Source organism: Balaenoptera borealis (genome assembly GCF_965194805.1).
Source record: "Balaenoptera borealis genome assembly, chromosome: 1".
Taxonomy (NCBI): domain Eukaryota; kingdom Metazoa; phylum Chordata; class Mammalia; order Artiodactyla; family Balaenopteridae; genus Balaenoptera; species Balaenoptera borealis.
In genome coordinates this window covers 174343957-174370625 of record NC_138860.1, presented here as the reverse complement: position 1 = coordinate 174370625, position 26669 = coordinate 174343957, and the positions used below count along the sequence as shown (strand labels likewise).

Below are 26669 nucleotides of genomic sequence, written 5' to 3'. Positions count from 1 at the left end.
ACATTGAAAATTGTTTTTAATTACAGAAGGAATATGAGCTCGTAGTTAAGAAAAAAAATTTTTTGAGTAATACTTAAATGTCAGAAACATTCCTTACTGCTGTAACTCATTCTTACTTAAGAATTTGTGTTTTTTTACATATCATTTTATGGTAGTACAGATCTTCATCCTTTTGAAAAGCTGCATCATATTTCATTATATAGATTTATCATAATTAAACAGTTCCTGTTGATAGGCATTTAAGTTAATTCTAAATCCTAATTTTTGCTATTGCAAATAATACATTGAATATTCTTACACATTTTTCCCAGGGCTCTTTTGTATCTCTGTAGGGTAAATTCCTGGAATTGGAATTTCTGGGTCAAAGATATAAGTATTTTTAATTATACTGCCAAATTGCCTTCTAAGAAAGTTGCCCCAATTTATATTATTGCTGAGTATGAGAAGGAAGGCTTTCACATATCTTCCCTATACTATTACCCATCTTTAAAATTTTTGCTTTATCTGATAGGTTAAAATAATAGAGTCTCATTTAAAAAATTTTTATCTCCCTAATCAGTAATGAAGTTGGCATCTTTTCACATGTTTTTTAGCCATCTATATTTTTTCTTTTATGGCTTTCAAATTTTTTTCTTCAGTTGACTTTTTATTGATTTGTAGGAGCTCTTTGTATGCTAGGGCTATGACTTCTTTGTTTTACATATATTGTAAATATTTTCTGCCGGAATGCTTGTTTTTATTTTTGTCTGTGATTCCAGGCATCTTTTGTCATACAAAAGCTTTCAGTTTGGATCATATTGCTTTTTAATTAGTTTGAAAGTCTTTTTTTTTAAATTTATTTATTTGGTTGCGCTGGGTCTTAGTTGCAGCAGGTGGGCTCTTTAGTTGTGGCTCACGGGCTCCTTAGTTGTGGCATGCGAACTCTTAGTTTCAGCATGCATGTGGGATCTAGTTCCCTGACCAGGGATCAAACGCAGGACCCCTGCATTGGGAGCGCGGAGTCTTAATCACTGTGCCACCAGGGAAGTCCCGAGTTTGAAAGTCTTAAAGTTACTGTAGTTGAACCAGTCTCCCAAACAACCCATCTGTTATATTAGTTAATGTTTCATTGATGCTTGTCTCTCTGCTGCTTTCCCACAGAAAGGGGAGTGTGTTTGCCCACAGTATCCCTCTGGATACTCTTTGTTTATATTGAAGCAGCAATTAGATTTAAAGATCTCAAAAATTTTCATGTAGACCTTTGTCGTCCATTTGCTGCTCACTGGTGAGTATTATGTGTATTCTTAATCTGTAATCCAATTCAGTGTTTTCAATGTAGAATGGTAATTTCAATTGTAAATTTTTTCTCAAAGATATTACATGAATCCAGAAGACAACGTAACATGGTGTGGTAAAGAACATGAGCCCTCTAGTCAGGCAGATGGGTGTTTGAATCCCAGCTCTGCCCCCTTGCAGCTTTGTTGCCTTGGATATGTCACCCTCTCTAAGCCTTAGTTCTCTTACCTATATGTTGGGAACCTGTCTCATGGGGTGTCATGGGAAAGATGAAATAAGGTGATATATGTAAAGTGTTTAACTTAATGCCAAGCACATAGGTGTCTGATACATGTTATCTATTTTTATTGTAATCAGATAATGATTCCAAAAAGTCTTAATGAAATATATGGCTATTTCATGGAGCTTAAGTGAATTTACAGTTTCCTTTGCCTATTTACAAAAGTAAGAGAATATTATTAATAATTTTTTAAGGAATATTATTTTTAACCTTAAACCATGAAACGTGTTTTAAAATGAGCTTGATTCTTGTTTATATCTATTGCGGAAATAACCACGTAATGTATATTTCTTTTAAATACACCAATTTTTGCTAATATTTATGGCAGAAACCAAAACAAATAGGAATCAACAACAAAAAAATAGTTTCCAATATGTTTGAAGTCTTTTCACAAACAAGTGAATTAAATAAACCTGGTCAGTAAAACTTGTCACTTTAAATTTGTGGTGTGATCAGGTTTAGACTAATTATAATTGTTGTTTTCATGTTAATGAAGCTTAATATGAGTTTCAACAGTGTTTTCAGAGACTTTGAAATGATATTAGACAGACTGATGAGTTGAATGAAAATATTTCAACTTTTTATCCCAGAGATTAGAGTTGTAAGTACAGCTGGTTTAATTCGTTGGTACAAACCAAATGTTGGCACTGATAACATCAGATACTTAGTTAAATGATGCTTGAATTTATGTTTGATAGAGTGTTTATGTATGAACTAATTTTCCAGGAATAGCTGGTGACAGTACCCCTCAGGCAGCAAGAAGATTAGTCACCTGAATTTGACCCTGTCTTCTAGTATTAAAAACCAAATGATGTCCTTTTGATTTTTTAACACTTGTAATGTTTACTTATGACCACTGATAAAATCTCTACCCTGTTAGTTTTTAAAAGCATACAGATGCCTAAGTTCTAATCATGCATAAGGCAGTTCAGTGTTAATCAAAGACATTAGCCACTGTATCCATCAGTCCCTTCGGTAACTCCTTGAGTTCATTTGAAGAATGCCAAAGTCTGATGGGCAGCCTCTTACGGTCCAGCAGTCCTGCTGTTCCCTGGGGGTTTGTTCTACGTGCCAGCTGCCTCTGATTTCCACAGCACGCATTACACACTACGAGTGTGTTTACTGAATGCTCAACTGTCATCATCATCTAGAATTTATTTCTTAATTTCAGTCATAGGTGTCCTCATGTGCTTGATGCACGTGTTGTTTGTTTTTAACTTACAATTACTGGCGGGATTGTCTTCTTTCTAGTATTGGGTACCCTGTGGTGACTTTGGGCTTTGGCTTCAAAAGTTATGTAAGCTACAAAATGCGGTTGAGGAAGCAAAAGGAAGTGCAAAAAGAGAACGAATTTTACATGCAGCTTCTTCAACAAGCCCTCCCCCCAGAGCAACAGATGCTACAAAAGCAAGAAAAAGAGGCCGAGGAAGGTAGGTCTTTACTCTAAAGCTATTGACTCAATAGGTTAGTCATTATTTTGTCTGTCAGGTTTTTTTTTTGTTTTGTTTTTTTCAGAAAAGTTGCTAGGGCTCTGGAAAATTACCAAGGCTTTTCCTGTTTTCCGGTGTGCCTCTTCAGGGCTGTTGCTTTGTTTGGTCATGAAATACAGAATGTGTGTGATGTTTTCTACCTAGTGTCTAAAGGCCATGTGCTTTTAAATACGTTTATTTTATTATTTTTATATATTTCATTTTTATAGCTTATTTTCTATTTTAATATTTTATTTGTTATAAATATTTTAAAATATTTATTCTCAGTAACAAAACAGTGTATATAACTATGTGCATTTGTAATTGAAGCAAACCAAGAACCAAAGTATAAGCAAGATAGAGATGTAAACATATATAATTGTTTTATAAGTCAAAATTCTTCTGAATAGAGCAAAGATGGCTAGGTCTCACTTTAAATGGTTTGTATAATGCAACATGGATCTCAGATTGACCTTTTTCTAATACAACCTCTCTCATGAATATATAACCAATTCAATAGATGAATTGACAGCAATACCAGTTTTCTTTGGTTTGAGAGGGTCATGTTTTTAGTTGATATATGACAAAGTCTTATTCTCTGGTGTGGTGCAAAATTATCTCTTCAAGTAGACTTTGACAAGTTGGAATATGTAGACCTGATACAGAAAATTCTTTGTAAGTGGCCTAGTAAATGATAATAGACTTATTATTACTTTAATGATAGAGTCCAGGCAAAGGATAGATGCCCTGTATCCTAACATCACACCTTTTTGTTTCATTTAATCTCTTTCTTTGCAGTAAAATTATTAAGTTTGTTTAAGCATCTTTTAAAATGTGACCTTTTAAGAGTATGATCTGCCTGTGTCCTGTCACCCCCGTGATAGACAAGTTTGATTTGACTGATAAGTGAAGTATGACTTAATTATAAAATCCTCGTATTATTTTCAAGGCCAAAACTTTAATGGCTTGGTGTTTATAAATGATGGCGATTTTCTAAATGTGCAGCTTCTCAAATTTATTTGGATTTGCTTCTTGAAGTTAGCATAATGTGGTGTGGTTATTGCTTCTGAATGAGTTTGCAACTTAATGTAGTGAGTTTCTAAGTGTAGATGATGCAGTTTATTGAATCAATCCATTGTGTTTTTTTACAACTAAATATTCCAGTGTGGGTTTTTTTTGCTTGTTGGTTTGTTTTTGGTATTGTAGCAGCCAAAGGATTACCTGATATGGATTCCTCAATCCTCATACACCACAACGGAGGTATCCCAGCCAATAAAAAACTCTCCACAACTTTGCCAGAGATAGAATACCGAGAAAAAGGGAAAGAAAAAGACAAAGATGCCAAAAAACACAACCTTGGAATAAATAACAACAATATTCTACAACCTGTAGACTCTAAAATACAAGAAATTGAGTATATGGAAAACCATATCAATAGTAAAAGATTAAATAATGATCTCGTGGGAAGTACAGAAAATCTCTTGAAAGAGGACTCATGCACTGCTTCCTCAAAAAACTACAAAAACGCCAGTGGAGTTGTGAACTCCTCACCTCGAAGTCACAGCGCCACAAATGGGAGCATTCCTTCCTCATCTAGTAAAAACGAGAAGAAGCAGAAATGCCCTAGCAAGAGCCCAAGTGCACACAAGGACTTAATGGAAAACTGTATTCCTAATAACCAGCTAAGCAAACCAGATGCACTGGTAAGGTAAGTGTGTGTGCTGTGACCTTACCAACACTTTCCATAAACTTGATTTAGGTCTTGAAAAACACACTTCCAAGTGTGCCTGTAGGAATTGTTTGTGATCAGATACTGTGACAATTAACTTTGTGGTGTTTGACGTTTAGTGTTTCTTTCACATGGGTTTGTTGGTCACCTGTGCCGTTGTCCAGAAGCATTGACTCCAGCTCTTTCCAGTGTTCTGAGTGAGTGGTGACAGTGATTACTTTCCACATTTGACAAATTTACATGTAGTTTGATTCTTCTCATGGTTTTGAGAGGCATATCTTTAGTCCTTGACCTTTTCTGTTTGCGTATCCAAAGTTCTTGTGGCATAGACACAAAAAGAAGAGTGTGTGTCCTGTTCATGCAAATCTTTGTCAGACAGATAGAAAAATGAGGGTGGGGGTAGAGAAAGTTGTCCTTTACCACTTTGGACTTGTTCTTGATTGTCCACTTAAAATATGAATTATCTCCCAAATAATTCTGGGAAAGTTAGGTTTGAAAAATAATCTCTTTCTAAAAATTCCATAGGTAAATACAGTTGATCCTTGAACAACGCAGGTTTGAACTGCATGGGACCACTTACTTATATGTGTTTATTTTTCAATAGTAAATACTACAGTACTACATAGTCCTTGATTGGTTGAATTTGCGGATGTGGAAGAACCATGGATATGGAGGGCCAACTGTAAATTACACTGGGATTGACCCCCACATTGTTCAAGGGTCATCTGCACAGTGTTAGACATGGATTTTAATCAGAAATGTTCCTTTTCCCATCTTTAAGTTAAAGAGTAACGTTGTATTACCTTGACTGGCTCAGACTTAATTTTGCTGTATTTTATGTGTTTTATAAAATACACATATGTTCATTTTACTTCATATCTTTCTATTTGGAAACTGAGATCTGAATTGGAGCTTTTTTATTTTTTATTTTTTAAAATTGAAGTATAGTTGATTTACAGTGTTGTGTTACTTTTTGGTGTACAGCAAAGTGATTCAGTTATACATATATATCTATATTCTTTTTCATATTCTTATCCATTATGGTTTATTACAGGATATTGAATATAGTCCCCTGTGCTATACAGTAGGACCTTGTTGTTTATTTTATATATAGTAGTTTGTATCTGCTAATCCCAAACTCCTAATTTATCCCTCCCCACCCCCTTTCCCCTTTGGTAACCATAAGTTTGTTTTCTATGTCTGTGTGTCTCTTTCTGTTTTGTAAATAAGTTCATTTGTATCATATTTTCAATTCCACATATAAGTGATATCATATGGTATTTGTCTTCCTCTGGCTTACTTCACTTAGTATGATAATCTCTGGGTCCATCCATGTTGCTGTAAATGTCACTATTTCAAGGAGCTTTTTAAAAATACATAACTCAAGAGGGCACTTGTAACTCCTTCCCTCCACTAAGTTATCTTTGTTCCTCTTCCTTTGGCTTGCTTCAGAGCAGACAATTTATGAGGGAAGGTTTCTAGTGTTATGAATTATATGAATTAGATTATTAATTTGTTTCAGTCTTCTTACTGGCAGCTAGATGAAGGGAAATATATGTGGGTTCTACTGCTGAAGTCTCTAGAGGTTTCAGAGCCCTCTGCCACTTTTGGAAGCATACCATGCTGTTGCTGATGCCAGGCTGGCATCCACATCTGTTTGTTTTGACATTCTGCCCCATCATACCCTGCAGAGAAAACACTCAGCAGAGAACTCTCTTCCATTTGCCCATGAGAGAAAGACCAATTAGTTGACCTTCTATGTCAAAGGGAATATCCCACAAATTTACTATATGCTGTAAATGAAACATCTGCCACCATCTTTTTAACATCCTTTCTCCTACACAATTTTAATAATAGCAGTCAAGTCAAAACAGTTTTCCTCTGTAGGGTGTTGCAGAGAGAGAGCAGTCAAGGCTCAGTCTTGTGATACCACCTCACTTGGGCCCCACTTGTCATGTTGGTTGACTCTACTACCTGATCTGCCTTTAGTAAAGAATTTCAAGGTCTCAGATGGCCCATTTTCCAGTCGTGGGTCCAGTGCTCCTGTGCCTGCTCCTGGGGTATATACCTCTTCCTGTGGTCACTAATGTGTCCTCTGATGTGCCTTGATCTGAAGGGCCCCAGAATATTACTCTGCTTTAGGCAATAACCTACTGTCAAATACCTAAATATAAAATGTTATATTTAAATAGTTTTATAAGCTTCCATAGGATTATTTTCAACTTTTAATATAATATTATAAAAAATAAAGAGATGATATAAATATCCAACAATAGGGGAGAAATTTAAATAATTATGGTCCATCTATTCCATAGATTTTTAATACGGAAATTACAAAATCATATTTCTGAGCCATATTAAATAATATAGGGAAGTGCTTATGACATAATATTTCATGAAGAAAGTAGAAAGCAATCTTATTAAAAACATTTTGTCTTTCTAATATACACAGAGAAAGGATTTGAAGGAAAAGGAACCAAAATGATAACAATAGTTAATTGCTCCATGATAGTATGGGGGCTTTTAATTTTTCTTCTGTCTTTCATGCATTTTCAAGTTTTTCTATGATGAACAACAATGAAAGTTTATAAAAGGAAAAGTATATCTATCCTAGCGAATTATCACACTATCCCTCGCCCTTCTTGGCTATCTCCTGTTTCTTCTTCCTTGACTTCATGTATGTTTTGATGAATATTAATAAGACTGTAACGGATCCAAACCTGACATGTTTGAGCTGTTAGCCATAGAGTGGATTTGTTATCTTCAGATGGAAAGGGCTGGGCTCAGTGGTTTCTAAAGCTCCTTCTGATGCAAACATACATGGGCTGACAGTATGTACATGAGTCCTTTGCTCCTGCAGGTACACCCAAGGCTGTGTATAGGTCCAGGCTGGCTATAAGGATAAGACTGATCATCCCTTTTATAAAGCTTTTTTTTAAAATCATTTGAAAACCAGTACTGTATTATTAATAGTAAATTAATTGCAGCACATTCTACATAGCTATGTCTGTCTCAGTATCATGGTTGAAAACTACTATATTTGAGGAACCAATTCATTGACTTTGGGGGGAATATTCATTAGTACACCACCTTCAAAGAATTCTTGGAGATCGGTGTGGCTGTCAAAATAAGGTTCGATGGTTGTTCCCTGTGAAGGAGCAAGCAGTCCTTCAGGTCTTTTCACCGTCTCTCCAAGCTCCAAGGATGTTCTCTAGTGTGCTGTACACCACAGGCTGGCAGACCACTGCACACAGGCCAAAGCTGGCCCACTGCCTGTTTTTGTAAAAAAAAGTTTTATTGAAACATAGCCACGCTCATTCATTTACATAGTGTCTATGGCTGCTTTATTGTGGCAGAGTTGAGTAGCTGCGCCAGAGACTCTATGGCCTACAAAGCCAAAGATGTTTGCTCCTAGCCCGTAACAGAAAAAGTATGCTGATAGATCCACTAAGGTGGGGGAAGGTGGGGAACTTGGCAGTTAGTGTTGCCTGTAGGCTCCTTCCCAGGAAAAGTTTGGGAACTTGCTAAAGCCACTCCAAAGTCCTCTTTCGGTTTGAGAAATACGTATCTTACAAAATGACCCAATTTCTGCCAGCTTGATTTCTGAGTTCTTTACCCAAGTTATTTAGAAACAGACTTACAATATTGGTAGCCAAAAATATTTTTAATTCTGACGTGGAGAAAACTTCTAGACATAAACAAAAAAGCAATGAGGAAGATCAGTTATTTTAAGTAAGTGCTGGGTTAGAAAGGAATCCTGTAAATTAGAGTGAGGTTTGCTCAATTTTTTTCTTCAGTGGTCAATTTTAAAATATTTTAAGTGTGAAAAAATTATAGAAAATTTAGGTGGAAAAAGGAGGAAATATATGACACAAATCACTGTTAAATTTTTGTTGTATTTTCATCAACTAAATTTATATAGTTGTGGCCATAGTGTTTGTGTAGGGTTTTTTTAATTAATTTTTATTGGAGTATAGTTGCTTTATAGTGTTGTGTTAGTTTCTGCTGTACAGCAAAGTGAATCAGTTATATGTATACATATATCCCCTCTTTTAGATTACCTTCCCATTTAGGTCATCACAGAGCATTGAGTAGAGTTCCCTGTGCTGTACAGTAGGTTCTCATTAGTTGTCTGTTTTATACATAGTAGTGTATATATGTCAATCCCAATCTCCCAATTCATCCCACCCCCTCCTTCCCCCATTGGTATCCATAAGTTTGTTCGCTATGTTTGTGTAGTTTTTGTGTCCTGCTTTTTTCACCTAAATTATATTGAAATCATTTTCCCAATTTAGCCTAACCCTGGTTTTCACTTGATGTGGAATATTCCATGGCAGGTCTGCGTGATCATTCAGTGGTCACTCTAAGATCTGCAGGTCAGGGTGCGACACCTGAGCTGCTTTCCTGTAGTTTCAGGGCCTGCAAGCAGAAGAGCGAACACTTTTGTTTGTACTGGGCACAAAGCTCCCTCTCAAATACAGCCCAAGACTGGGGGGTTTCTTGTTGGGGTTTGTTACTTGTTTCAATTTCCTGGTTAAGGGAGAGAATTTAAAACTGAGTACAAAATGTAAAGTGATCCACATTCTGTAGAAATGTGGAAGCAAAAGTCTCTTCTTGGTTTATTTCCATCCCGCCTTTTCTTTCTTTGTTTTTTGTGTTCAAGACAGAAGATTAACCTTTCTTGTTTCTAGTGCTTATTCTTAATAAGATATCAACTCTTTAACGTAGTTGAATAATGTTTGGTGTGAAGAGTCATGAAGGAAAAGTATCCACAGTTTGCCTAGTAGAGATACATTTTACAAAACTGAGTAGAATTTAGAATGATGGGTTTTTTTTTTGGAACTGCAGGAGTTCTAAGAGACAGACCAGCCTCCCCAACCCTGTCTTTTTAGCAGAGAAGTAAACAAGCCCTACAAGAGTAAATGGCTAGTCCAAGTAACCCAGCTAGAGTGGCAGTTACCAGGACTGGAACCGAACTTTCTTGACTTCTGCCTTTGCTGTTATACCATGCTGCTTAAAAAAAAAAGTTTTATCAACCTGCTTTATTTTTCTGTTTTTTAAAAAAATTTTGTGTTTTTGTGTTTTTGTTTTAAATGCACATACAGCTAAAGCTGACATAAGGATTGGCACCAGAGCTAAATTTTATGCTCTCATGGCTAAAATCTATAGAAGAAATGCTTAGAATTTCAGAATTCATTTAATTTTACATTTGTCTAGAGATATGCTCTTTTAAGTGTTTTAAAAATTCTTGCTCTTGCCAAAGATGCAGGGGTGTACTTATTTCTGAACAGAAGGGGGTCATCCACTCATACCCTTGAAAGCTTACAGGGTCTCTGAGAATTCAGTTCTCGTTAGGGCTACGTGGGAGTTAGTCTGGTTCAGATAGCCTAGAGCCACCCAGCAGGAAATTTGCCCTTTAGGAATAAATCTGGGGTAGGCCTAGCTTGACAGCAGCAGACCGAAGAGCCTTGAATTGGAAAATTTAGGATTGGGGATGTAACCATCAACTTACCCTGAGGAAAGGCCACCAGTGACTGCTTTGAAGGCCTGAGGTGCTGGGGTGTGGGCATGGCCATGGTGGTAAGTTCTGAGGGTGAGGGTGGGGTGGGTTATCTTCAGTGGAAAGTGGAAATCTGGGATATGTTTTCGTATGTTGAAAAGTCACTCTTTTTTCCTCTCTAAATTCATTTGGTTATTTTAAGCACACCAAAATGTTATTACTCATAAGTTAGTTTGTTCATACAGTTCTGCTTATTTGGAGACTTGAGAGCCTTGGGAGAAAAGGAGAAAACGTGTATCAGGATTTTTCCAGTAATCACTAAGCAAGTGTGATAGCCCTGACTCAGAGGGGAGGGAGGAGGAGAGGAGGGGTAGAGAAGCACTTTAAGACATTTTAACTCATTCACTGACACTGAGGAGTGTTTAACTTACACTCATACCCAGGAACTAACTTATATGACTAGATCTGGGTCTTAGGGAAATATTTTGGGATCATATAGATTAATGACAACATACTTTATAAATAGGCCTTATAATGTTCTGATCCATCCATGAGTATATTGATTGTGTTTTTAGTAGCTGTGATATGAGTATTTGTGACTAATCTCTTTCTAGGTTAAGCTGGTAGGTGAGCAAAATGTCACTGGTCTTCATTCCACTTTCTAGCCCATATAAACCTTGTGTTTATGTTTTACGATTTTATGTTTTTCTTAAGGGGGACGAAGATAGCAAAAGCTAACAACAGCCAACTTTCTTCTTTGACAGGACTTGCTGGTGCCACAGATTGCTCAGGTAGTTTGACTAGCAGTTCTCAGTCTTTGTACTTCTGAATTTAAACTTGTCTCCAGACACCAGCATTTGAGATTGTCATCTAACCCTCTGCCTTATAGAAGACTCCTTAGTGTGGTCTTGCTGTTTGGGGAAAAACAACAGACAGTTTACACTACTTCCTATTTTTCATTTCCCACATTTTAAGATGTCTACACACAATTAAAAATTATATATCCATTGAAAGGAAATGGCCATATTTTTAGATACTGATTTTTAATAATCAGTGGGTTCAGTATGATTTTGGTGTGAATAACTGTGCAAAAGAACAAAGTAAAGAGAATCCAAGAAGCCCCTGTTCTGTCATCTTAGAGATTGTAGGCACAAAGCGAGGGTAGAATCCAAAGTTGAGACCTGACTATGGGAAAGAAACAAGACAGAGCAGTCAATTCCAGAGGAAGAGCCCACGAGCATTCCCTGAGACTCCAGGGGGAGGTGGCCTTTTATGGACCTTTCCAGCCCTCTCCCAAGTCCCTAAAGAGTCCTACGTGGGAAATCACAGTAGTTTAAGTGGGGAAGGTTACAAAGGAGTCTCTTGAAAGGTGGAAACCCATCTTAAAAGAAGGTAATGGAAACACCCCAAGATTGATTGTTAAAGGGGCGGAAATAGCAAAAAAGATCACATGGTATGAACCATTAACAAAATATGGTTAGGTATCATTCTTATATACACAGAAAATTATTTGAAATAGTATACACCAAATGGTCAATTGTAGTTGATTATAGGAGATGTTTACTTTCTACATTGTGTATTTCTACATACTTTGAATTTTTACACGGGCTTATTATGCCCATAAACGAATGTAAGCTTGACGAGGGCAGGGACCTCCTTTTTTCTTGTCTGCCACAGTACACAGTGATTGCCACAGGGTAGATGCTCAGTAAATACTTGTTGAATGAATATTACCTTTGTGCAGGGAAAATACTAGCTGGGGGCAGGGGGAGGAAAGATGCAGTGCAGTGCAACTCAAAGGCTTTTGAAGGTGGAAAACCTAAATATTACATTAGACCAGGCCAAGGACCTGCCATCCAGTGTCAAAGTATTTGTTGTTCTTGAGTAAGTTGTTACTGATTTTATTTCTAAAAAATAGAAGGACTTTCCACTCTAAGCCCTTTTCCTTGGTATTTCCCAGGAAGTTTTAAAATTAAGTACTCTGTCAGGACTTTTTTCCAGGCTGTGAGGAGGTTTAAGAATTTCTGGAAGTTACAAGGGCAAGGGGAGAAAACTCCTCCAAGGGACTTTTGAAAAAGCCATTTGCTCTGCCAGTGGGTTGGTTGTTCCTCAGGGCCAAGGAACCTAGGCACAAGCCACACATCAGCCAAGAACTCGGAGGAAATCTCAGTTTGCCTTGTCTTATTCATCTTTCCTGGTGGGTCTTGCCTTCTCTCTTCCCCCTTAGCTCTAGCCATTCTCTTTGTCTTTGTGGTAGCTGGAGAGAGAGCTTAGATCCCATGTTTCCAACCTTCCCTCCAAGGAAATCCCCCTGGTTAGAAAATGCATTGACTGCTTGTATGTCATCTCTGGTGCCAGAGAGAAAATGGTATATTTGTTTGTTTTCTTTTGCATTTGAATACATTTTGCTGTGTGTCAGGAATAGTTTGTGGAAGAAAATCTGACCTTGGGAGACAGTGACTGGGGCTTTGGGGCTTTACCCTGGCTGCTTTCCCTACGTGTGCTACCTGTCACCTGCATTGACAACCTGTGCTGCACGGTGACTTGCCTGACGCTCTCCTCGTGAGTGGTGGCTGCCAAAGTAGGCCTTTCCGCTTCCACAGGTGCATTTGACCATTTATTTGTAACAGTATCATTACTAGCTGAGAGGTAAAATTTAGTAAAAATACATGACATTTCAGAAAGAATTAGATTAAATATGTTGGATATAGCTGCTACTAAATTATTTGGAAATTATTAAGTGAAAATAAATTATTTGGAAATTATTAAGTGAAAAAAAAAGTAGTAGAGCCATATTTCTATTTATTAGTAAGTTCAGTATCTCTGTGGAAACATGTTTTTAATTTGCTTTTTTTTTTAAAGTGCTCCTGACTTATTTATTTATTTATTTTATTTTTTTGGCTGTGTTGGGCCTTCGTTTCTATGCGAGGGCTTTCTCTAGTTGTGGCAAGCGGGGGGCCACTCTTCATCGCAGTGCGCGGGCCTTTCACTGTCGCGGCCTCTCTTGTTGCGGGGCACAGGCTCCGGACGCGCAGGCTCAGTAGTTGTGGCTCACGGGCCCAGCTGCTCCGCAGCACGTGGGATCTTCCCAGACCAGGGCTCGAACCCGCGTCCCCTGCATTGGCAGGCAGATTCTCAACCACTGCGTCACCAGGGAAGCCCCATGGAAACATGTTTTTGATTTATATTAGTCTAGCATTGTTTCTGAGCAGATATACATTGTTGGACCTGATTTATTTTCATTTTCTGCCATGCTCATAATTTTTAAGGTACCTGTAGGTTTTATTTGGTTAGCTTTGTTTATTATATTAATTCATAATATAGTTTGAATTTATTTTAACCATTGCAGTGATTTAAAACTATAATATTCTGGTATATAAATGTGGTAATAGAAGCATGATAATTTTATACTTAAGCAAGCCTATTTTGTGACTTCAAAACCAAGCAGCACTTTAGAAGCTAGGCATTAATGAATTTAAGCCAGCAGTTTACTTAATGTCTGCATATCCAGGTGATCAAAAAAGATCATTATCTATGTTGTATGGATAAATTATGAAATAACACAAATTATTTGGTGGGGGGAATCCACATTAGAAACATTTTTATGTTGAGTACTGAGAGTTTATTCTAACAACAGGGATTTCTGATTAGCCAGCTAGAAAGTTTCCTCCCTAGAATTCAGAAGGAACTACTATAAAATGTTGTGTTAAATTCTGAGTCAGTACCCCTGCTGGCACATAACGAACTGAGATTTCCAGCTAAGGGAATTAGGGGTGGATTCCCTGAAGGGGCGGGACTCCAAGGAAAAGGAACTGTATTCTTTAAATGTTACTCACGCTATCATTTAGAAACTGGCTATTTGAGTACTTTGACCGCCAGTGTGGGTATACTTCAGTCTGTGCAAATCTCTCTGGGATCTCTTAGACCTCTTTTCTAGTCAGCTGGGACTCTTCAGAATTAAAGCAAGTTTTAGTTTCTTTTTTATGGAAAGAACGACAACTCCTCTCTCTCGTAAGGTACGTTTCACCTTTCTTGGTAGAGTGTTGTAACAGATTTGAAACAGAAACAGTATAATGAACTGGAAGGGACCACTGCCCTTACTGTCCCCCTGGCTCTAGAGAGGGTGTTGCGGACTCCAGCACGTACAGGAGCGAGGCAGGGCACAGGCGTGAGCAGGGGGCCGGGGTTGGCATCGTTCGTACTCAGTACTGCACCCGGCACGTGGGAGTTGGGAAGCACATGCCCTTCCAGACGGCCCAGCCAGGTGTTGCTGTGGGGGCCTGCTGTGTTGCAGGCCCAGTGTTGCTAAATCTTCTGATATTCAGAGGAGATGCCAAAATATGTGTCTTTATGTGAAATCTCACAGTTCCACAACATTTATTTTTACATCATGTGGGAGAGAGTGAAACAAAACATGTTCATGGGCCGGATTGGCTCACCAGTCTGTAACCTCTGCACCTGACCCTTCCTGTTATTCTTGTATTTTGTTCCATCCCCCACTGACCCCACCAGTCAAAAACTGGACTCCTGCAGGAAGGACTTGTAGTTAGGGGCAATCTGGTAATTCCCATGAACTGATCTGCCATGTATTAATGGGACCTTTTTGCCTTCTCCTGTCCTTGAGTTCCATTTGCTCCTGGAAAACATGCACCTGTTGACAGTGCCCCTCCAGAGTCAAAGACTGCCACCTTTTTTGTTGCATCCTCACACCTGACCGCGAGGCCTTCAGACCACTTAGAAGGAGAGGGGACAGCCTTATGATAAGAAGGGTAGTTTGGGTCTCTGGTGTTCCTCAAACCATATGGTATAGAGGCCTCCTGTGTCTAAGACAGGTGACTTACTCCACACCAAGGTGTTTTTCTGCCGTGTTCTTGGAGCATAAAATACACTGAAACAGGGGACATAGACACTGGTTATTCGCAGATTTCACAGACCAGCCAGTTTAGAATCTGGACCTCCCAGCACCATCCCCTGTAACGTGTGTATACTGTCAAGGCTGATGTCAGAGCAATGCCTGCTCTCTTCTTTTACAGGGAGCCAGGGCAGGGTGGTAAACTGCAGCTCTAGAATCTAGATTTAGACAAACTATTGCTTTGATAGGAACTGATGAATGGGAAGTACAGGTAGTTGATGTAGATTTAGGAACTGAGTCGTCTTCTACTTCAGAAAATTAAGTTCCCCTTCCTTGGAGTGACCTAAAAAGTTTAGGAAGTAAAAGAGTTGGGTTTTCCCTAAGGCTTTCAGATTATTCTGAAACTGGCCTGTGACATGGGCAAATGTAAGAGTAACAGCGAGTGTTGAAAAGCCATAGAAAGCAAATTAACAGCTTCCTCTTTTAAAATAACTTTTCTCCCAATCATAAAATGATAATTAAAATGTTAAAAATAAGTTATAGCTGTTGATTACTTCCAACTTTGAGAATAAAGAAGAGGTGGCCACTATCTTAATGTGTATCCTCTCAGTCTTTTTTTCTCTTGCATACATACATATTCCTTTCACAAAACGAAGCTCATACTATGTATAATGTTTTGTAATTGTCTTTTTCACTGACTGTATCATGAACATTCTCCCATGTCATTGAATATTCTTCCTCAGTGGTTTTTTTTTTAATTAATTAATTTATTTTTTTGGCTGTGTTGGGTCTTTGTTGCTCCACGTGGGCTTTCTCTGGTTGCGGCAAGCGGGGGCTACTCTTCGTTGCGATGCATGGGCTTCTCATCGCGGTGGCTTCTCTTGTTTTGGAGCGTGGGCTCTAGGCACGCGGGTTTCAGTAGTTGTGGCATGCGGGCTCAGTAGTTGTGGCTCGTAGGCTCAGTAATTGTGGTGCACAGGCTTAGTTGCTCCGCAGCATGTGGGATCTTCCCGGACCAGCGCTCGAACCCATGTCCCCTGCATTGGCAGGCGGATTCTTAACCACTGCGCCACCAGGGAAGACCCCAGTGGTTTTTTAATGGTGGCATGTCAGTCAGACACATGAATATACAATTTATTTAGCCACTCTTCTGTTGAATATTTGTGCTCCTGCTTTTTTTTTTTCTTATTATAAATAATGCTGCAACAAACACACTTTTACACAAATCTTTGAGTGTATCTCCAGTGTGGGAGAGGGATGATGTATTAACAGATATGAACATTTTAAAGACTTTTTTGATACAGAGTATCATATCTGACCACATCCTTTAAGGACCTTATTAAAAATACTAGTTCATGGCACCCATAGCTTTATTCTTAAAGGGCTTCAAGAAGTCAGTTTCCGGGCTTCCCTGGTGGCGCAGTGGTTGAGAATCTGCCTGCCAATGCAGGGGACACGGGTTCGAGCCCTGGTCTGGGAGGATCCCACATGCCACGGAGCGACTAGGCCCGTGAGCCACAACTGCTGAGCCTGCGCGTCTGGAGCCTGTGCTCTGCAACAAGAGAGGCCGCGATGGTGAGAGGCCCGCGCACCGCGATGAGGAGTGGCCCCCGCTTGCCACAACTAGAGAAAGCCCTCGCACAGAAACAAATACCCAACTCAGCCAAAAATAAATTAATTAATTAAAAAAAAAAATTAAAAAAAAAAAAAAAAGAAGTCAGTTTCCTATTCCGTGAATGGCCAGTGAAATCCTCTAGATTTCCTTTCCTGTCTCTGTGTTCCTTAATGAAAATGAATGTGTTTGACAGATTAGGGAGCAGAGACATAAGGTACTTTGTATTATGGTTTCACCTAGCAATCAGGTCATCAGGCTGTTGCTTATTTTTGGATACTTGTGCCTGGTAAGCAATTGTAGTAACCACAGTGAGACCTGAGGCAGCTTCATTTCCTTATTTCCAAAGTTGTGGTTTATAGGATATACTAGAGCAGCTTCAAGTCAGTGTAGGCCTCACTTAAGATGAGAGACATTCGTGTTTTTATGTGAATGACCCATGCTACCCAGCCTGTCAGGGTGAATGACCTGGAAAGGGGGGAAGGGAAGGAGTTGGTAGAGAGGGTAAACAGTATTTCTTCTGGGGACACAGCTTTGATTTATGAGCTCAGTTTCCTGCATAGACAGCTGTGTGGTCCCTAAACAAGTCTTGTCTTGTATGATTAAGGTATGCCAGGGGATCTCCTAACGGAATTAGGTACTTAGCGAGATAAAGCAGTTGCTCTTCATTCAGTCTTTTCATGTGCACCTGCCTTCCTGATAAGCAAATGCCCCTTTACCCCTGTCTCCTTCAGCCACTATTTAAACTAAAAATCTGGCGGCCTGCTGTAGATAGGTTGTTTCCAGAGCCTCATATATCATAACGCTGACCCTGTTCTAATCTAAGCACTGAAGAAACGGACACAGAGCGAGGGTTAGAGACATGGTCTTGGAAGGGTTGGAAGAAACTTTAGAAATACACTTCCAGCTTCTAATTTTAGAGCACCACCAGTCCCTGGCTTCAGAGAACTTACAGGCTTTTTAGAAATAAGATATATACACAGGAAAATATTAAAAACCAAAACAAATTTAAAAACAGCACAGGGAAATGGTTTAGTGCCAAACCAGAAACACCAACAGTAAGGGCTTTCAGATTTCAGAAAGAGAGGGAACTTTGGGCCCTTAGAAATCAGCACCTCATGGTGGAGAGTTTGGTTTTTGTTTTTATTTTTTAACTGGGTCTCGAATGAGTGAGATTTGAAAATTGGAGGCCATTCCTCCAGGAGGGAGGGGTGGTATAATGAAAGACAGAAGATGTCTGGAAACAAGGAGTGGGTTGTTTTGGCTGGTATGATGGGTTTGTGAAAAGAACTCATCTTTCAGTCTTGGCTGTATCGTTTGAAGGTGACCTTCTGAAGCCCCTTTTCTTACGTAGTAAGCAGCACTCTTAAGTTCTGTGTTGTCGTGCAAGGCCTACAGCATCTCTGTCACAGCTTCTTAGAGCTCAGAGATAACCAGCAGAGCCGAGGCTCCTCATCTTCCTGACGGCCTCATGGGGTCAAGCTGGCGACCCATAGAAACATACACTTAGGTCATTTTCTGGAATGGGTATGGAGTCATCCGTAGGCGAAGTCCTGGCTGAGAAAAGGTCTCCCTCTTTTTTGCAGGACTTGCTTCCTGGGGAAATTTCCTGCCCCAAAGTCTTAAAGTTCTTCTGTGTTCTCCATCAGGCCTCATAAAGCCTCAGGCTTTATAAAAACATGAAGGTACTGGCTCTACACATTGGAGACTTTTAAACTTTCATTGAAGTCATAGCACTGTGGCTGTAATTCAAGTAATTCACAAAGATAAGGATTACAAACACTTAGACATAAATATCTCCCTGCCTTTTCAGATACTTAACAATACCTCTTTCAACTAAAAGCTGACACTTGAATACTGTACTTTGTTTTACTACCAGGTGTGCTTCAAGATGCTCATAGATATTTTTCCTACTTAGCCTGCCTTGAAAGACTCAGGTTTGAGCTTCATTCTTTTGGTCAGCTAGGAAATTACCCCTTATTAAAATGTAAATTTTCCCCTTAAAATTAAGTAATTATCAACCATTTACATTATAGCTTACCTTAGTTGGGTGGAATGAGGGAGGAGATGAGGTAGAGTTGAGGTTTGGAGTGGGTAAGAGCGTTCCTCAACTTGGCAGTTTTGCTCTGAAGTCAGCTGGGCCGGCGAGTGGACCCCTGAGGAACGTTCGGCTGCTCCAGTGGCCCCACCTCTTGCTTGTGAGTTAGGTGCTCTGCTGGAGTTTAGAGGTAGCTTACAAGTTTAGAAGTTGATTTAAAATTTTATCAGTAAAGTGGCTCGGAAAGGTGCCTGGACCTAGCAGGTAACATTCTGAGTTGATTAGACCCCTGGCTTGTCTGATTGGGCCCAAATAGACTTTTTTTTTTTTGACATCTTTATTGGAGTATAATTGCTTTACAGTGGTGTATTTCTGCTTTATAACAAAGTGAATCAGTTATACATATACATATGTTCCCATATCTCTTCCCTCTTGCATCTCCCTCCCTCCCACCCTCCCCGTCCCACCCCTCTAGGTGGTCACAAAGCACAGAGCTGATCTCCCTGTGCTATGCGGCTGCTTCCCACTAGCTATCTATTTTACGTTTGGTAGTGTATATATGTCCATGCCACTCTCTCACTTTGTCACATCTTACCCTTCCCCCTCCCCATATCCTCAGGTCCATTCTCTAGTAGGTCTGTGTCTTTATTCCCGTCTTGCCACTAGGTTCTTCATGACCTTTTTTTTTTATTGGACACATAGACTCCAGCTTTGCTGTGGGCTCTGTCTGTATCCCAAGTGGCAGCACTACTGGGCAGCCTTCGTAAGGGTGACTAGCGCCACGGGAGTTGGGCAAGGAGGGAACGTTTATTTCCTGCTGAAGCCTTACCAAAGTTCGGTTAAGATCTGTCTGACCCATTATTTCTCTTTTTTGGATGAGTTTATAGTTCTGCTGGAGGAAAGTTCTCTTTTATCCCTTAATCTTCTACTGTGTAGGGAGGAGAGTAGGATTTAGCTCTGATAAATGGGTTTGAGCTTGGAGATGAAATTTTTTCCTCCTTCCTTTTGATTCCTATTTACTGAAATTAGTTTTAAGGGTTATAAACTATTACTTCTGCCTCATTTTCTTCCTGGCCACGTGCTTCAAATTTAGGTTGCAGCTATAGACATTTTAATAAAATCTCATGAATACATTTGAAGATTTTGCATTAACCTCTTAACACCATTTAATCAGTACTTCTTGGTGTTTCACAGCAATAAATTATATATCTGCATTTTACCTAGTAAGTACTGACCTTCAGCACAAAAGGGTTAAGTTTACCATTATGACAAGTAGTAGTTATCTGTCTAATAAATGTCAGTTCAACTTACTAATTCATGTAATTCTTTAAAAACTCATGTATACATTTTTTTATTGAGCATATGCAGAGATTGGTAGTACAGTACATCTGTGCAGTGTAATATTATGCAGCAATTAAGTTGTTTGTGAAAAGTTTCTAATAGTGTGGAAAGGTGCTTAAGATATGTAAACTATACATGTGATACTCTCTCCGCAATATGAAAAATGTTTACATGTGTTAAGAAAGAGAAAGAAAAAGACATACAGAAATGAAGTAAACCAAATGCAAATAGTGGTTCTGTCTGGATGAAAGGATTATGAGTTATTTACATGTTTATTCTTTATACTTTTCTGTTGTATGCAGTTTTTTATTTTGACTGGGTATCACTTTTGCAATAAAAACATAAATCCAATAAGGGGTTATAAATCATTTTACCACCTACCTCAGTTAAGATTTAAAATATAGTGAACGTTCAACATTAAATTAATGCTTTCTGCAGAGAGACAATGAAAAATTTCCCCTAATAAATTTTAAAAATTACTGAGAATTTACCATTTAGCACATTAAGTTATCTTACATGTTGTTATGCAGTTTCCTATAGACCAGTGTTTCTTAAACTGAGGAATGCTGTGTTAACTAACAGATTTGCTGCAACTGTTTGGAAAACAGTCACTCAGAGTTTTACAGAACTAATGGCAACAGTTATGAAAATCCTGGAGCATCTTAATTCTGTGCCTTGTGAACTTAAGTTATTTAATTTCTGAAAATAAGCTTTTTATTGAAGTATAACACACATCCACAAAAGTGCTCAAATCTTAAGTGTACAACTTATGAATTTTCAAAAAGTGAACACACCCTTGTAACCATGTCACTTTATTTTTCTTGTATTGTGCTGCTATATGTCTTTGATAAAATTTTCATAGTTCTACACACAAAAAATATTGTTTAGTGTTCTGCGGTCTCCAGAAGTTACACTCTTGATATTTTTGCACATTTTGCTCTCCTAACTGCACTTAACCCCTTGGTTTTTTTACATTTTTCAAGGAACTCTAAAGTTTCATTCAGAAATTGTTATTCTTAGTTCATGGTAGGAAATTTGGCTTTTATAGGTTAAAAACTCTAAAAAAGTAATAACTTCAAAATTCTTGACATCTAGACTTCGCAGATTTAATTTTTCTTTCATTCCCAACTGCGGCACATGCTTTGCCCCAGTGGCTGGTTGTGTGGAACTTGATTCCTGGGCCTCTGCATATGATACAGCTTAGGTTGCTAATCTGAAGGAGCAGATCAACAGCCAGTGGTAAGTGTGTCAGGCCTAGAAATCCTAGACCAAGCTGGGAGGAACTTTAGAGATCGTTTGCCTCAGATGGGGAAACTGAGTCCTGAAAGGTTATATGCCTTGTCCAGAGTTGCAGAGCTGGCACCAGAGCTGAGTCGAGAATCCTGATCCTATACCCCGTTTCTAAACCATGCTAAGTCCCTAGTCCCTTCTTAAAGCTCATCCTTTTTACTAAAAATGCAATCCTCGGGCTGTGAAACTGACTTCTCAAAAAAGATAAATTACCTAACACATTTTTCAGCCAAACTTCTTAATGAGGATAACCTGACAGCATCGACCTGTTTTAGAAAATATCCCTTGGGTAACTTCGGGTGAATGAGGGACGGTGTGGGGATGGTATAAATGCCAGTCGGTAATTGTTCAGAGCAGTTCCGGGAGTACATTCAACTGGAATAACCCTGGCAATAGGGAAAGTGCGGCATGATGTCCATTTGTGACGCTTCCCTGGGGAGCGAGCTGTGTCAGGAGACCCGGCAGCTCTTCTGGAACACAAAGTCTCTAGTCTGTGTTCCCAGGCACTGGACAGGGGGACTGGCTACTGGGCCTGGGAGGTAACCATTGATGTTTCATGACTTTTTGGTTTTGAGATTTTGCTTCAATTGGCTAAAGGTAAGACAGGTAAATAAAGCTGCTCTTTGGTTTTCTAAGGAATGCCAGGCAACCGATACATGTATTTAGTAAGTGTTGATCACTGTGATGGATGGGCCCTGGGGATTTAGTGCTTCCTAAAACATATCTGTAAGGACCTAGTCTATGGACCTGGCAGTTCCAAGGAGAGATCACCATTGCCCTGCAGAATTCTTGGTTCTGTTGGTATGTTGGATTAGTGAAATGCACAAGAGTCTCTTCAGAGCTAACTGACTTTTGCCTACTGTAAGTTTGTAGGAAAAGGTGTCTTCTGAGTCTCACCTGGCAGTCATCCTTGGCCTGAACTTCAGTGCCGTTCTCCATGGTCTAATCTGCCAGGTCCCTTCTGTCCTTTCTCACCCTGTTCCCAGAGTACAAGCCTTCCTCAGAGGCCAGACTGATTGCTCTGCCTCCAAATGCCTGTGGCTGTTGCTACCTTTGAGCTTTTAAGCATGTTTTCCCCTTGTATAGAATGCCTTGTCCTCCCCTTCTACTTCTCCAAATCCTGCCCAACTTTCAAGGCCCAACTCATTTCCCATCTTCTCTCCTCAGAACTCATGTGACACTTCTCCCCATGCCATGCTGTGGCTGATAGAGCCACAGTTTGGCCTGCTAGAGAAGAGAGTGAGTGGAGTCTAGAGCTAGGCTGCCTGTGTGACCTTGGGCTGGAACCTTTCCTGAATCTAGATTTCTTCATCTGTAAAAATGGGACTAATAATTGCCAAGATTATTCAACTTAGCTCATAGTTGTACAGATTAAATGCGTTCATACCATTAAAACCTGTGGAACAGTGCCTGGCATGTAAGTTCTCATTAAATATTAGATACTCCCTTTAGCATGTTTTTAACCATGGCCTTCCTGTATTATGGTTTAATCATTTTAAATGCCTGTTTATTGGCCTCTAGTGAAATTGTAAAGTCCTCTCATGAAGAAGGGGGCTTAACTTTATATTCTTTGTTGACCCTTTTCAGTCCTACATGTGCATATAATAGTTCCCTAATACATATCACTTAAAGTGAAACTATTACTGCATTAAAGAAAATAGATGGAACAGGAGTAAGGAATTGAAAAGATAAGCTTCATTTCACAGGTTGAGTTTTCTTATGATTCGTAGATCATGTAATTTGTTCCTTTTTTCATTGTTGTTGAGTCTAGTGAGCTCTTCTGTCACAGTCACCACAAGTGTGAACATCATTTAGCAAGGATGCTAGCAGTTTCAGGAGGCTGTCTCAGACACTGTTTTCTTCTAGGCCCATGGTGGGAGGGAATCTCAGACAGTAGATGCTGATCTATCAGGATGTCTCAAAGCATGTGGGTCCTGAGCTGGTTGTTATTAGCATATCTCCCTTGCTGAGGGGCATGGGGAATTCACCAGTGGGGAGGGGACCATGCCCTTCAGGCATCCTCCCTCTGCCTTCCCCTCCTCCTTTATTAGCAGCTCAGATACTCACAGGCACCTTCTTCACCTGTCAGTGTTCACAAATATTTGGGGGGGATCAAAAGTTACCCTCTGGTGGGAAGGGGGAGACCCAGGCAGAAGCACTGATTCAAAGGCTGATTGCAGACGGGAGTTGTGTTGATGTCGGGAGCTGCTGGCAGGGTGCTCCACCAGCCCCCCAGCAGTCAGGGACTTCAGCCAGGGTCTCCCGCAGAGCCCCGGGGGTGGCCTCTCAGTGATGAAGTTGCTGTGTTTCTCCTTCTCCTAGGCTGGAACAAGACATTAAAAAGTTAAAGGCCGACTTGCAGGCCAGCAGGCAAGTGGAACAGGAGCTCCGCAGTCAGATCAGCTCCCTCTCGAGCACCGAGCGAGGGATCCGCTCAGAAATGGGCCAGCTCCGGCAAGAGAATGAGCTGCTGCAGAACAAGTATGTGCACCTTGTGGGCCTCTGGCCGTGAGTCAAGCAGCCTCACATTGCTCTTGTTTCCAGGGATTGGAGCACAAGGCTCATGACGACAAAGGGATCTAGCAGAGGGTTTTTTTTTTAAACAAAATGTTTAAAATATTTAATGTAGGACCAGATATTCAACATGTTATAAAATCTATAAAAACTTATTTCATTGCAACAAAACAGTTTATTAATATTACTACTCTGTCTTCTCTCATTTAATAACTTCTCTTAGTTTAAAATAGTTATTGAGCTTTTGTGACAATATGAGTAAAATTGACAAGAAGTATTTCTGCCACAATTTGAAACTCTTGTTCCCTTGAGTGAAAATTTCCAGAGGATTAGACTCTATCTACTTTGATTTCTGGAACTAAAAAATGATGTTGAACTTTGATTTTATTTGAAGATGCAGACAAAAAGCTAGCTCTTCTGCATGAATTCTTTTATGCTTTCCATTAATTCATTCTGGAATTACTTCTTGACTCAATGTGGGTCTGTCTTCTTTTTAATCTCTAAGCAATGTGTGTCTGGGGTAGTGATGACTATTATAGGTGCCAAGCTTTCTGGGCTTTTCCTTGAAAGAGCAGTCCTTCATCATTTTCAGGGAATGTAGCTCAAAAGCTAGAGCATTATAGGCAAATAACCCTTCCATTGCTTCTGATTCACGTATGTATTTGATGGCTCTAGCATTATTACATAGAGAACATCTTACCTTACATTGATATATTGAGAGAAACTCACCTTATATTGATACATAAAGCTGGGGGTGGTAGTAGCAGGGAAGGGAATATGGCTGATATTTTTATCTGAAATTAAGCATCCTGTGATTCTAACTACAAGATCTATTTTGGGATACTCTGAGAAAACATCTCCCAGCTGGAAAGGAAAGGCTGCAGTAGGCTGCAGCGTATTGTATTCAGGCAGAGAAAGACCTTCCCCTCCCACCCTTTACCTCAGTTTCAATGGATCTGGTTCAGCTCTTCCTTGGTCTCAGACTGAAGTTCTTTCAAGGTGCTTTGGGGCACTAGAATTAGTTCTACAGTTATCTTTTCCTCTGATAGAAACTTGTTTTATCCTATTTTCTGGATTACCTTCTGTAGATCACTTACATTAATTAAGCAGAGGCTAGGTTCAATTCTGTATCTTGTAAGGCAGCTTGTTTATGGGCGTTTAGGAATTGTTAAATAATAACGACAATGTATTTTCCCTGGACACTCTGGGAATTGACATTTATGATTTGCTGTTCAAATCTCCTGTTTACTTTGGCCTCAAAATGATAAAGAGGAGCCATGTTTCTCCAGGGTTTATATTGGACGTTTCTAATTGTAAAACTTTGTATGACAATCATTTCCATATAGGTTACATAATGCTGTGCAAATGAAGCAAAAAGATAAGCAGAATATCAGCCAGTTGGAGAAAAAGCTAAAAGCTGAGCAGGAAGCCCGAAGTTTTGTAGAAAAGCAGTTAATGGAGGAGAAAAAAAGGAAGAAGTTAGAAGAAGCTACTGCTGCCCGGGCTGTTGCATTTGCTGCTGCGTCTAGGTATGTTGATGTCACCTGAGTGCTTAATCCAAGGTTGGCTTTCCTCGGACTGAGAATGGGAATTTGATGCCTTGGGCAGGACTGGAAATACACAATCATGCATGGATGGATTGCTTTTAAGTACTGTTTTATTAGCTGGTTTAAACCCCATCTGTGCAAGCTCATGCTGTCATGACTACTTCATCCCTCAGTGACCTGCTGTATAAAGTGGGATGAGGGAATCTCCATGCCCCTCCCACACCTGGGAGGCAAAATGCTGCTCAGAAAGGGGTTTCCAGCCACTTTCTGTAAGACTGATAATTACTAAATGCTTTGAGGGAACCGACCTGGACTTTTGTTCCCTTTATAGAACTAACATTATGCTCTACTCTTAGTTGTGTGTTTCTGGTGTTTTTAATCTTAAAATGGAAGAAAGATAAAATCTTGGTCCCTCAGGCACTGTGTACTGACTGCTCATGTCTTTGTTGGACATCAGCAAACTGTCAAATGACCTGGAAAAGATGGGGAAGAGAGTTAAGAGCCTCTTTTTCTTTCTTTCTGTCTCTCTCTCTTTTTGGCTTCTACTTCACTTTTTCTTTTTTCTTTGTTTTTTTGACTGGTGAAGTTCATCTGCATGGTGGGGGTCAGTTATGGGTTTACAGATGCAGGGTGAGGGTAAATTATTATTTATTTTAAGTTTCTATCCCTAAATTTGTGTCTATGTGATATAATTCTACTTTTTGCTTTTTTGTATTTGGCATGTTAATAGCCTTCTTTTGGGTTCTGGCATTTGTAGAATAATTGGTGAACCATCATTTCATCTTTTAGGAAATAGCAGTGGGAGAGAGAACTCTTTCTCCTGCGTGATCCTGCCTTCCCCCAGCAGACTCTGTACCGCAGATGGCTGAGCTAACTTGGCCCATTAGCATCTATACAGATTCACAAGACCCTTTACTAACCTGCTTAGGATATCGGGGGGTGGGGGGTTTGTTTGTTCACTCATTTAAAGATTTGTGAGCGTTCCTGAAGCACTTACACTTGCAGGAGATTTTCCTGAACAGTCATCTGGTGTGGCTTGTGCTCTCCTTAACTCATCCAGCAGTTACTCTTTCTTAAAAAATCCCTGAGGAGGATATGACAGTTTCTTAACCATATTGTTTAGTGTCTCTTATGCCTGAGAATCAGTACATTGATTTCAGTCTCTACCCTTAATTTCTTTTGCTTTTGGTTAAGCTTATTGCCTTTGGTCTTATCCTTGGAT

General features: G+C 39.5%; 1 protein-coding gene across 3 annotated transcripts in view; it reads left to right on the top strand.

Annotated features, from left to right (window-relative positions):
- Window positions 1-26669, top strand: part of MACO1 (macoilin 1) — a 56068-nt gene that overhangs the window by 19994 nt on the left and 9405 nt on the right. For 2 of the 3 annotated variants that reach the window (XM_082398319.1, XM_082398320.1), the window contains exons 4-8: window positions 1141-1264; window positions 2807-2985; window positions 4231-4732; window positions 23709-23867; window positions 25247-25429. In XM_082398319.1, coding sequence (XP_082254445.1) covers window positions 1141-1264; window positions 2807-2985; window positions 4231-4732; window positions 23709-23867; window positions 25247-25429 — 1147 coding nt within the window. The remainder of the gene's footprint in view (window positions 1-1140; window positions 1265-2806; window positions 2986-4230; window positions 4733-23708; window positions 23868-25246; window positions 25430-26669) is intronic. The other variant, XM_082398321.1, reaches the window with a different exon arrangement.